Raw genomic sequence first — 11837 nt, forward strand, 5'->3', positions numbered from 1 at the left:
CACACATATATATATATATATATATATATATATATTTACCCTATCAGTGGCAAGAGATGAGACAAGTGTTGAATATTCATATGTACATCATATTTTAGGATTCACAGGAGTGGGTGCATAATTTTCCGCACTGTGTCTGGGACTCTGGGTGTTGGAACACACGAGATCATATCCCCTTAACTTTTAGTTTCTTTAAGAATTAGAAAAAAATAAAAAATAAAAAGCAAATGTTTTCCTAGACAGACACATTTACAGAGATTCGCCAAACAAGCATTCTCAGATTTTGACACATGGAATATTATGTGACGGTTCCAAATTCCAACTGTTGGATACTAGGTGATCTATAAAGAATGGATCTATACGTTGAGATGCCGAATCGGTGGATAAAAGATTCTTATCCAAATTCAATTACTTTTCGTAGGGCATTTCGGCGGCCACCATTGTGACGGCAACGTCGCGCCACCACCGCCTCCGCCACAGGTCTTCTGAACCAGTAACGCCGTAAGAAAGTGAGCAAGAGAGAGAGAGAGAGAGACGATGAGATGAAACCAGAGAAGAACCTATAGACGGAAAAATGGAATCAATAGCTTCACGAAAGAAAGCCCTATCTGATGATCGATTCCCGCTCTCTTTCTACTTCAGAATCGCTGACCAACTTGCAGACCAGGTACGTCCTCTTTCTTCTTTTTCTTTTTCTTTTCTTTCCATCATTTCTTGCCCTTTCTTGGTCTCTCACTCTTTGCAACGGAGATGTTTTCTGTTCAATTAGGCTAAGGTCTATAGGGATGAACAAAGAACACATGATCTTTATACAACTCTCAGCAGATATTGCAGGTATGTTTCCCGAATCCTTTCTCTCTCATTTTAACTTTTGAATTTTGTATCTGATTGCATGGAACATATTTTCCTCAAATTAACTACCATGACTATTTGCTTCTTGAATTTGGGTTTTTTTGATATCTGGGTTCTTCTTCTTGTGCAAGGACTGAGTAATATTAGATTCGAATTTTGTTGGCTTCTGGGTTTTTATCACCTCCTTCCAGGATTGTGGTTATTTTGTGCTGATTTAGACTGTTGACATTTGAGATTCTTTCGTGTTATTTAGCTTATGGGGTACAATTTAAAATAGCCACATACTTTTGTGTCTCGTCCAGGAAACTGTGGTAAGAAGAAGGGACTAGTCATTTATTGACATGCCTTCTAATGATTAAGGTTGGCTTGTTTCATGTGAGTTACAGTAGTTTTGAGCTGAACAAACTGCAAATGAAGTCACTGGGGGTTCAAAATGACACTTTGTAAAATTTTTACACCCCTTTGGAAGTGTTGGTATAATCTTAATCTCTTAGTTTGGAGACAGTTTTGACAAGTAGAAGGCTTTTTCCCCATAAATATTGAAAGTTTACTTGTCAAATTTATGCATAGTATTCTAAGTTTGTGCGTCAGCAATTTTAAGACCTTTTACAAGCTAAAATTATTTAATCTGTGTTCACAGGATTGCCGGGGTATTACCTCAACATAAGGGTTACACAACCTACTCTTCAAGAGAAAAGCTCCGTCACAGCAAGGTATATTGAATTTCTTTATCTCTCATAATTTATGTTAAAATGATATAAGCTTTGCACACAGTAATTTCTAGGACCAAAAAGGTTCTTTGGTATATATTTACATGGCATTGCTTGCTCTGACCTCAAATACGAGCATTATTATTTGGAATCTGTGGGTCACAATCCTTTGTTTAATTGTTCATTCAATGTTGGATCAGATATATCAGAACTTCATCCTGGAACTAGAAATGCTGAAGCATGTGGTTGGCCGTGATTTGTGGTCTCAAAACGATAATTCCCTTTCAAGCATTCCTGAGAGGAAGGTAAAAACATTGAATCATTATTTTTCCAGAACAAATCAATGAAATTTCAAATTCTGATCCATCCGTTGTTTTACAACTCTTTGTCTCTTCATTGAGGTTCAACGTGTCTACTTCTAACTTTAGCTTTGCATGATTATTCATAGATTTTGTTTGTTAATGCCTTGGTTCACATTATTTCATGGAATATGTTGACAGTACAGTCTTGATAGCAGTGCTTGCCGTAGGATTAATAAATCTTAAGATGAAGATGGTATTCGGTATAATAGGTTCATTACCTTTTTTTTGTCAAGTAGCCTTATTTGATAGTGACTCTTATTTGATACATTTTGAAGAATGCTACTGTTTCGTCTGGGTGAGATATGGTTCTAGTTTTGTACTATGAAGTTGAGATTTGTGAGGAAGAGAGAGCATAGTTCCTTCCTTCAGAACCGAAAATATGTACCTCTTTAATTAGTAAAGGAACTCTTTCTTATGAACTATAAATTGTTCCGCAGGTTGCTCGTTGCTGTGCTGTAGGAACCAAAAGTCAGAGGTAACACTCTTCCTTGTCCAAGAAATATTCCCTCTCTTCAGAAAATCTAGGTAAAACAGGCAAAAGAGAACGTATATTGAACATACTTCCAGGCAGGGGACTCTGCTGAAAAGCTGGGTCTTTTGGTGTTCCTTGTAACTTCTTTTCAATGTATATTGTCTGTTCTATATGACAGTTTCACCAGAGTTTATGAGGAAAAAACTGGGTTGGCATCTGTTTTTACAGTGGATACTGCCACTGCCAAGGATCGGAATATTAATGTGCATATTGTTACACAGTCTTCTCCTTCTCCTAGTCTTTCCTTTGTGCATAGCATGCCTTATGCTGGCCATGTTGCTCGTCTCTCTGCTGCTGATTCTTCATTGAATGGGACCCCAGAATCCAGGCTCCTTCAAGATGTACATATTGTAAGTACTTTAGTACTTTCTTCTGTGTTTGTGAGCATGTGTTCCACCTCCCTCTCAAATTTCTTCTTCTTCTTCTTCTTCTTTATTTATTTATTTATTTATTTATTTATTATTATTTTTTTTTTATAAATTCAATATTCCAGTTCTCCTCTATGTCGCATAAATTTTCTATTTATAATACAGATCCATCTGTTTGCCTTGAAGAAACAGAATATTAACAGTTCAATAATTTTTTTTTTCCTCAGTCAGCAAGGTTGATGGAAGATTTTCTTGAACTTGCTAGAGATAACACGGACAAGGATCTAGAGACCTGTGGGATTCTTGGAGCTTTTCTTGTAAGATCAAGGAACTTATAAATGACAACATGACATGTTTTATGTTGTTATAGAAGCACTTGGTCTGCCTTCTTATATTTTTCTTAATTACTGCCCATCATTCTTACATTCTGGGTTAGTGGTCCTGGTCCCTGCTTAAGACATCAACATCAACCAAAATCACCTCTCAGATGTGTTGTTTATTACCATCTGGTCTTTTCATTTTTTTCGAGGGCCATGAACTCTGCAGTTGTTTTGAGATCACTGACCATTTATTTATGTAGCCCCTCAAGGCATTCATATAGTCTTTGGGTATGTTCTACTAGTTGGAGCCTACCAGACTAGCAATATGAGTAGGAAACTAGGAATGACAATAAAAATTCAATTTATTTCCTCCTCTTTCTGTCCTTTCATTTTTCCATGTGGTAGGGATTGCTGGTGTGTGAAACGGCATAATCATCATTCTGAAACTAATTTACTTCTCTTATTATCTGTATGCAGGAGAAGGGGATCTTTTATGTAACCACTTTGATAGTTCCTAAGCAGGAATCTGCTTCCAATTCTGTAAGTTTCTGGGGATTAAATCAAACTTGCTCTGGTGCAAAATTTTATAGCCCAGTTCCAGGCATGACCAGTATTTCGTACTGCTTGGCGGCCAAAAATTTGTCAAGTAATCAGTCTTGCTGGATGACAGTGTCAGGCACTAAATGAGGAGGAGATTTATGCCATACAAAATGAGCAGTCTCTCTTTCCCATAGGCTGGATCCATGTAAGTGTCATTTCTGTGGTATCTGTTTTTTCCTGTAGGATGATACATGCTAGCTTTAAGCATGATTTCAAATTTGTGAAGTTTCTTCATTGCTTGTTGGGGTATTTTATTGCTTCCTTGCTCAGTTCCAATGCTTGTCCTGATACAGTGTTCTTTTTAATGCATTATGATACATTTTTCCTTCCTAAGGTCTCTTGTTATATCAACATGGCTTTGGGGGAAAAATAAATATATCTTCTAAAACTTCCGTAAGTTTGGCTTCAATACAGAGTTGTTTCATTTTTTAAAGAGGGCAAAGATGAACAAATACCATTCATAGTTTAGGTATACCTTCAGCGTTATTAAACAGAGGTATTGTTTTCCTTATTTAACTATCAAATTGAATTAAAATTAGGGTTGCAGCTGTAAACGTACATTGAAGATGAAACACCAGGAGTACTGGTGTAGGGGGTTCCTAGGTGACTAGGTCTCCTACAAGATTAACTAACTAGGTAGGGTTAACTCAAGGGGCTTAGGTAGATAGGACAAAAAGAAACTCAGCAAAAAAGATTAAGCTTGCAAAATAAAATGAGACTAATAAACAAAGTAGCAAAAAGAAATAATAATCTAGATGGAAAAACACATAAATTCTTACTTAAGTTTCAAGTGGGGACATGGGGAAGGGAACAAACGACATACGAATGTTAGGTTCAGCACAAATCAATCTAGACACCCAAATTAGATATGCAAACAATCAATGTCCTCTAGCAACCAACTAAAATAGAAAATCAGCAAGGTTTTTTTTGGAGATATAACAGTGACGAAACGACTTAAAACAACGGGTAAAAATAGGCATAAACAAAGGGCAAAGGCTGGTTTCAATGTTAATGGGCTGCAAGATATAATAGGGATTAATGGAGGTGGGGACGGTTTGGTTTAATGTTTTACCATGCTGTTGTCCAGATCTGAGGAGAAAAGAAGAGATCAAGGTCCTCCAAATTAAAGAGATGCAGTCCACCTTTAGTTGATGAAGACAAGTCCAGCTGGTTGTGTAGAGATCCTCAGTATTGTCGATGTGGCTTGGTGAATGATGTTGGGGTTCTCAACAACTCACGGACAGCAGGTAGAGCCAGTAGTAATCCATTCATTGAAAGGAGATCAGCACCACCAGAGAGTAAACAGCAACCGAGAGTAGCAACAGCCGAGGGTAGCAGCAGTAGTGAGTAATCGCAGCAGTGTGTAGCAGCAGCAGTGAGCATCAAGAGGGGAGATCAGCAGCAACAGTTCAACATTAAGGGGAAAAAAATACAGCAGTAGCAGTTCAGCCTCAAGGGGATATAAAACAGCAGCAGAAAAAAAGAATGGAAAAAGAGAGGGAGGCGAGACAAGAGAGAAGAGAAAGACGAGATTGAAAGAGAGAGAGAATCGTGAGAGGGGTGGGGGCTTTGCTCTTGGCTGTTTTTCAATTCACATTCATTGAATTAAACAATGGCCAATGGCCTTACACTTAAATAGAATAAACTTTCAAAAATAAAAAAAGATATTAAGAAACTCAATTGCTTGAAATAAAAACTACGTACTAGACCAATATAAAGAAGTCCTAGTTTCCTAATTATGTAAGACAATCAAATATCACTAGATTTAAAGCAAAGTACTAGAATCAAATAAGATTTGATGGGGTCCACAAGATCTACTGACTGGGAGGACAAGGGGGGGTCGAACCCAACGCTGGAAGGCTGATTCGACTCCTCTCTTTCCTTCTTCTTTCTTGTTTCTTCTCTTTCCTTCGTCTTTCTTGTTTAATCCTCCAACCACAAAGATGGACCTGGTTGAATCTTCTTCTTCTTTCGACTGTACACCTTGATGTCCCCATCAAGTACACACCCAACAGCATCTTCCTTATTGTTTCAATGGGTGTTCTTTCATGATATTTTTTGCAGATCTCAACTATCAAGTGCTATTGTTACTCATGTCTGCATCACTTGCATCCAGGTTTTAACAAGAAAATAGATGGAGACATGTATTCTTGATAGAAGGCTATTTGTTATGAGCACTAATCTATGCATCCAAAGCTTTTATATTTTTGTCTCAGAACCCCTTAAAAAAAAATTTCCCATCAGAACATATGTTGAAGACTGGTTATTTAATTTATTTCCTTTTTCATTGGCAAAAACTCTATTAAACTCAAGAAGCCTAAGAGAGTGATAACAATACAAAAGGATCTGAACCACACACACCCGCGCTGAAGAGCTGGTTTTCTTATGTGCCTATGTCTGAATCCACCTACAAGCTTTGTGAGGCAAATGTTACATTTTATCTCTTACTATGAAGCCACATATGTTTGTGACAGTTTATTTTGCAGACTAAACTTTTGCGCTTCTGTAAATATCTAATTTTTGTCTGCTTCCTGTAATGTAGAGCATTTGGTAATGATGTACTCAATCTCTCTATTTTTATTTTATTTTTATTTTTTTCAGACACATCCTTCTCAGACTTGTTTTATGTCATCGGTAGATTTGCACACTCATTACTCCTATCAGGTAACCTTCGACTATATTTAGCGCCCTCTTTCTCGCCTGCTATCATATTATATCATATTGTTGAGGTGTGTTTCTTTTGAGTGACAATGATACCATGATCAGAAACCAGACCGTTTTCTACATAAAGCAATATATTTTGAAACCAGCAGAGAAGCTGTTCCATTTAATTCAGCTGCTGAGTGGTGAACTCACAATTTGCAATTGGTTGATCAATATTGGGTCATAAATACTGACATTATAATGTAATATGATTTTAATTATCAACTCCACTGCTTTCTTTCTGTATATTGTCGAATTTCTCAGTATTGTTGGAATAAATTCATTTTTGTGAATTGCTCACTAAGAGAGTTGGAGTTTTGGGTATCCTACAGCTCTGCTTTTGGGATCAAATAGCTATCTGATGTTACCTCTACTTGACTCCTGTTCAGGTAATGTTGCCCGAGGCTTTCGCCATTGTCATGGCTCCAACTGATCCCTCAAGGTGCACTACTCTTCACCTGAATGCTGTAGTTCAGTAACATGGCATCACAAATGTGTGTTCTTTGACAGTTAATTGGGGAACTTGGCAGGTTATAATGTCTGTGTATTTATAGTTGACATGCACACTTGCAGATTTAAATAGATGGATGGATACAGAAATGATGCATGTCTTTTAGATTTTGTATTAACGCCCATGGGAAGAGAGAGAGAGAGAGAGAGAGTCTTGTTAGCCGAACTGCTGAGCACTAATCTTTCATGGTGTAATGAACATCACAAAGCATTTTAAGTCTTCAGGCCCCTGAATAGTGAATAAATGAGCTATATCTGAATTAATTAGTGTCGTAGAAACTCTTGTTGAAATATCGTGTGCCCTTCTCTGACTGAACAAGTGTAGAGAAGTATATACAGATAAGGTATCAGAAATGTAGTATTATGAGTCACAAACTCGAACCTCTTACAAACAGAAGTTAGTTTGTTAGTTTGAAGTTGATGCCTTACAAAAGCTTATGTTATCCATATTGATTGCATAGATTTTTGGACTTGTTCTATTCTTGATTGCCCCCTCCCCCCCTTCCCTTTTCTTGTTCCTTTGTATCATATTTGTGGGTGCACGCGCACACACACGTGCGCACATTTTATTACATTATATAGGTCAAATGCATTTCTATACCTCCTTTCAAAGTGAAGTTGCTCTGTTAATTCTGTGATGAGTGACTGTCTTATTAAGTCATTATGACATACTAATTGCTGAGGCTTATATCGTTGTTTTTTTGTTTTTGACAGGAACCATGGAATATTTCGTTTGACTGATCTAGGCGGTATGTCTGTCCTGAAAGAGTGCGAGGAGAGGGGATTTCATTCTCACCAGAAACCTCCCGATGGCGGTCCACTTTATGATCACTGCTCTAATGTTTATATAAATCAAAATCTGAGGTTTGAAATCTTTGATTTACGCTGATCAGTGGATTCTTATGCTAGTGCAAACGGATGAGTGTATGACTTAAAGCGCTTTGAGTGTATTGTGTTTTATCACTTATATGAGTTCAGTTATGCCTCGAAACCAAACTGTTCAGAAAACTCTCCACTTAATGTACATATATATATGTAAGTAATGCAATATGAACTTTTTATTTTGATATTACACCACTGAATGTTATGGCAGATGGGATTCAAATTTTCTTGAGACCACTTACTAAATTGGTTAATCTTTATTTTATTTGGAAGAGCTTTTCTAGTTTGGGTAGGCAAGAGAGTTTCTCTAATCCCACCTCAAAACACCACAAGAGAACATGCCTTAGGAGATGTATAACTAAAGGGGTTTTCTCATTTATGCCTCTGAAGCTCAAATTTCTTTGTGACCACATTTTTTTTGCTTTTTTGGTATGATACAATTTTTTTTTCCTAATGAGGGTAATTGTATTATTTTACATTTGTATTTGTATGACAATGACAGTTTAAATTATGATATAATGATACGTCACTTCAATTAACTTTTAAAAACTTTTTTTTTTTATGAAACAAAGAACTTCATTAATTAAGAAAAATAAGATATAACATCAATGTTTGTATCATTATTGTTAACGTAAAACTTATTGTTCATAGCCGTTGTGGCTAAATTCTATAAAAAGAGGATCATTGTTAGGCCTGACGTAGAAACTGGTTTTAAAAAAAAGATTATGGACATCTATAGTAGGGTTATTGAGCATCAACGCCACGATTTGGTGTTCCCCTCCAAAAATAAATTTCCCATCTCCTTAGAATATTTTAAGATTTTTTTGATTCTCCAACCTCCATCTAAAGCCTGCTTCGTCCCTTTTGAAAATCCTTTTATTCCCTTCTTATAAATTTTTTGAGAATGAGAAAGGAGCAATTAAGAGAAGGTGTTAAGTTCTAAATACATATATAGAAGTGTTTAAGACACTCTTATAACTAAATTTTGAGTCTATAATTTGGCATGAAGTTAATTTAAAAAATTTTCGAGATATATGCCAAATTAGCTATTTTAAGGGTTTCAAAAATTGATGGCTCGTCGGAATCGTCCAATGGAGATTGGGTTCGTTGATCACTGATCTCAATTTCTGATGAGTGGATAAAAACACTTGAATCGGTGGAATGTTCTTTGAGCAAAAACAACAGAATCAGTGGAATATTCCTTGAATACAAATCAGATTGAAATGGCAATGATTGTTTCCATAATCGATTATGCGTTTTAAAACCCTGCACAGAAAAACTTGGTGCTAGACTAAAAAACCTTTATAATCTTGCCTAACTAGATGAAATAACCATTGGATAACAGATGCTAATCAGATAAAAAAAAAAAAATTAAAATTTTGGTACTAAAGTTTTCACACTAAATTGGTTTCATGTACATCTCTGTATTTAAAACCTCGACTCCATGGCAAGATTATCATGGACAATGTGCACCTAAAATTAGGTCAAGTTTTAATTATTCATGTTTGACTCTTTAATAATAAGATCAGTTAAAGTACTATTTGACCATTTCAAGAACAAGCGTTCATGGTCATAATCCATTAAATTTGGGCGTGAATTACATGGTAGATAGATAAGTCCATTGATTTGGACTAAATGGAAGGAGCACTTAGGAGCCATCATCACGTAAAGGGTGCAAAACATAGAAAAGACATTTTCATTATTATATATATATATATATATATAGGTGGACAGTGGGACAAAACCAAGTGCACTAAAGGTCCAAAGCAACGTCATTTGAAGTTCAGAGTTCCCATTACGTTAATTATCTAATTTAATAATGGATATTGAAAGAAGAGTTAGTCAAATACTAAGCGTGCTAGAGCTGGCGTTTATTATCTAATTATATCTTTTTCTTTTTTTTCTAATGACAGGTATCCAAGACTTTGGCCTGACTAGTCCCGTAGAGTCAGACTGATCCTATAATCGCATGGGTCAAATTATACCAAAGTTGAATAAGAATTATTCAATTTTTACTGAAAATAATAAAAAACGCTAAACACCTACGGAAGAGTGATCCCAAGAAAATGAGAGGAATTGAACTCAGAATCACATATTTCTTTAGGTGAAGGTCCCTTGCCAACTTGACTATACTTTTTAAAATGTATCCAAGGTGGGAGTTGGTCAATGGTCACATGGAATAGATCATGTGATAAACTTGGGGAGAGAAAAAAATGGATATTGTCCCTTTCACGGTTTCACCATCACTTCATTGGTTTTCATTCAATTAATTAATTAAATTTTGTTTTAACGTGCAGACAACCCGTGCAATGCATGGAGTATTCAAGAATAGTGTGCAATGCATGGGGTATTATTAGGATGGCACATGGCACAAGTAGGTTGTCCTGCGGCAACAATAAGAGAGGTTGCTCTCCCATGCATGGGGATCGCATATCGTGGATGGTGTGAGATGGATTAGATTGATTCTCTATAAGGGAGAGTATCTAGGCTTGGCAACGCAGTCATTTTGTCACCTTTTTCCTTGAACAACTGCGTTGCTAGGTTTGACAAAATGGTCCACTTGATTTGTTCCATATGGCTCATGATTTAGAAAGTTCCAATCGTATGGATAGATAAGGTCTATTGTGGATTAGTTATATGTCAAATTTAGTACTCTAACCCTATCATATGACTCGTTAAAGTGGATCCAATCTATAAACACTACGGTTGCCCCCATTGAATCCAATGATCACTTTCTATTGGTATCGTGTGTGATATTCAGGCACTTGTATCCTGCTGTGCTAATTGTATTTTTTTTCTCACATTCTTAGAGATGCTAACTATACTGCGCACTCTCTAGCCCGGAATACCCTGTCTCTGGCAAGTAAGACGGTTTGACATGTATCCACTCCTTGGCTTCATGATGCTCCTTTTACCTTATATTGAATAAGTGAAGGACTTTAAACTTGGAACCGGATAGAATTGGTCATGTTGATCGGTTGGAATTGACTAGAATTAATCACAAATATCAACCCCTTGAGATTTGAAAACCCAATGATTCTGTCCCAAAAACCCTAGAATTGTGAACGTTCATCATCAGGATTGATATGATTCTGATTTTTGAAACAGTGATGCTAAATCAAAATAAAATTGAAAAATCTTAAAACTCATAAATAAGTTTACGAAGCTATAGAAACTTGATAATGCTAACAAATATGGTTTGGAGCATCTTGGGCAAAAAGTAATCTTATGTACTATTTTTGATAAACAAGGTATAACAACTAAGCAATTTAACTTTATAGAGAGATATAAATACGATAGAGGCATCCCCACGTTACTAGTGTGGGAGAATCTCCCATGTCACATTAATGGTGACACATGAAATGATATCATCTAAATGGGACCTAAGTGCTATAGGAAAAAGAAAAAAAATAATAAAAGAATTCATCGTGAAAGGGCGTATGGTACATTGACTACGTGGGAAACATTTTTCATATATAGCTGTGGAAAAACGTGAGAGAGAAACTATCAAATCAGATGAGGATAATGAAACAAGGAAAGAAAATTATTTTTAAATAAAATATTAATTTTTTGAAAATAAATATTTAAAAATATATATCTCAAGAGAACTTGGTGCGAGCAACCCACATTGTTGTTCATGAGGTCACAATCATTGGTTTGTCCGAACATGAACCAACAAAGCATGGTTATCAACCCAATTAATAAACGTTTTAAGATACTAATAAACAAAAATTTCAAACTAGTGGCTCCACCAAATAATTTTGTACTAAGAATTAAGATTCCCCAGCCCCTCAATTTTTTGAGATTTATATTCCACCATTTGATATGATCAGGTAAGCACTGGTCATCCGAATCAATATCCTAACCAATATTATCCAATTATGTTTTTATTTAAATAAAGGGCAGGCGAATTTTTCCGATTTGGCATAGGAAACATTATGTGGAAGCCTTTTAGCGAAAAACGGAGGGAGGATAAAACGATCTTTTTGCTCTCGCTT

At 36.0% G+C, this 11837-nt stretch overlaps 1 protein-coding gene across 1 annotated transcript; it reads left to right on the plus strand.

Annotated features, from left to right (window-relative positions):
• The first annotated feature begins 360 nt into the window (after positions 1-360).
• LOC122078349 (AMSH-like ubiquitin thioesterase 2) lies at positions 361-8029 on the plus strand. Its single transcript, XM_042644304.1, has 12 exons — positions 361-667; positions 770-834; positions 1493-1565; positions 1763-1867; positions 2362-2399; positions 2575-2806; positions 3052-3141; positions 3622-3684; positions 3815-3889; positions 6346-6408; positions 6837-6889; positions 7672-8029. The coding sequence occupies exons 1-12, from the start codon at positions 575-577 to the stop codon at positions 7844-7846; spliced, it is 1125 nt and encodes a 374-aa protein (XP_042500238.1). The 5' UTR covers positions 361-574; the 3' UTR covers positions 7847-8029.
• The last annotated feature ends 3808 nt before the right edge of the window (positions 8030-11837 follow it).

The sequence above is a fragment of the Macadamia integrifolia genome, chromosome 5 (assembly GCF_013358625.1).
Source record: "Macadamia integrifolia cultivar HAES 741 chromosome 5, SCU_Mint_v3, whole genome shotgun sequence".
In the NCBI taxonomy this organism is placed as follows: domain Eukaryota; kingdom Viridiplantae; phylum Streptophyta; class Magnoliopsida; order Proteales; family Proteaceae; genus Macadamia; species Macadamia integrifolia.

Excerpts from the sequence above, each read along its gene's own strand:
- LOC122078349 (XM_042644304.1), top strand. The coding sequence starts at position 575 with ATGGAATCAATAGCTTCACGAAAGAAAGCCCTATCTGATGATCGATTC. Across the intron at positions 1,868-2,361 it reads CAAGCATTCCTGAGAGGAAG|GTTGCTCGTTGCTGTGCTGT; the intron begins GTAAAAACATTG and ends ATTGTTCCGCAG. Across the intron at positions 2,400-2,574 it reads GTAGGAACCAAAAGTCAGAG|TTTCACCAGAGTTTATGAGG; the intron begins GTAACACTCTTC and ends TCTATATGACAG.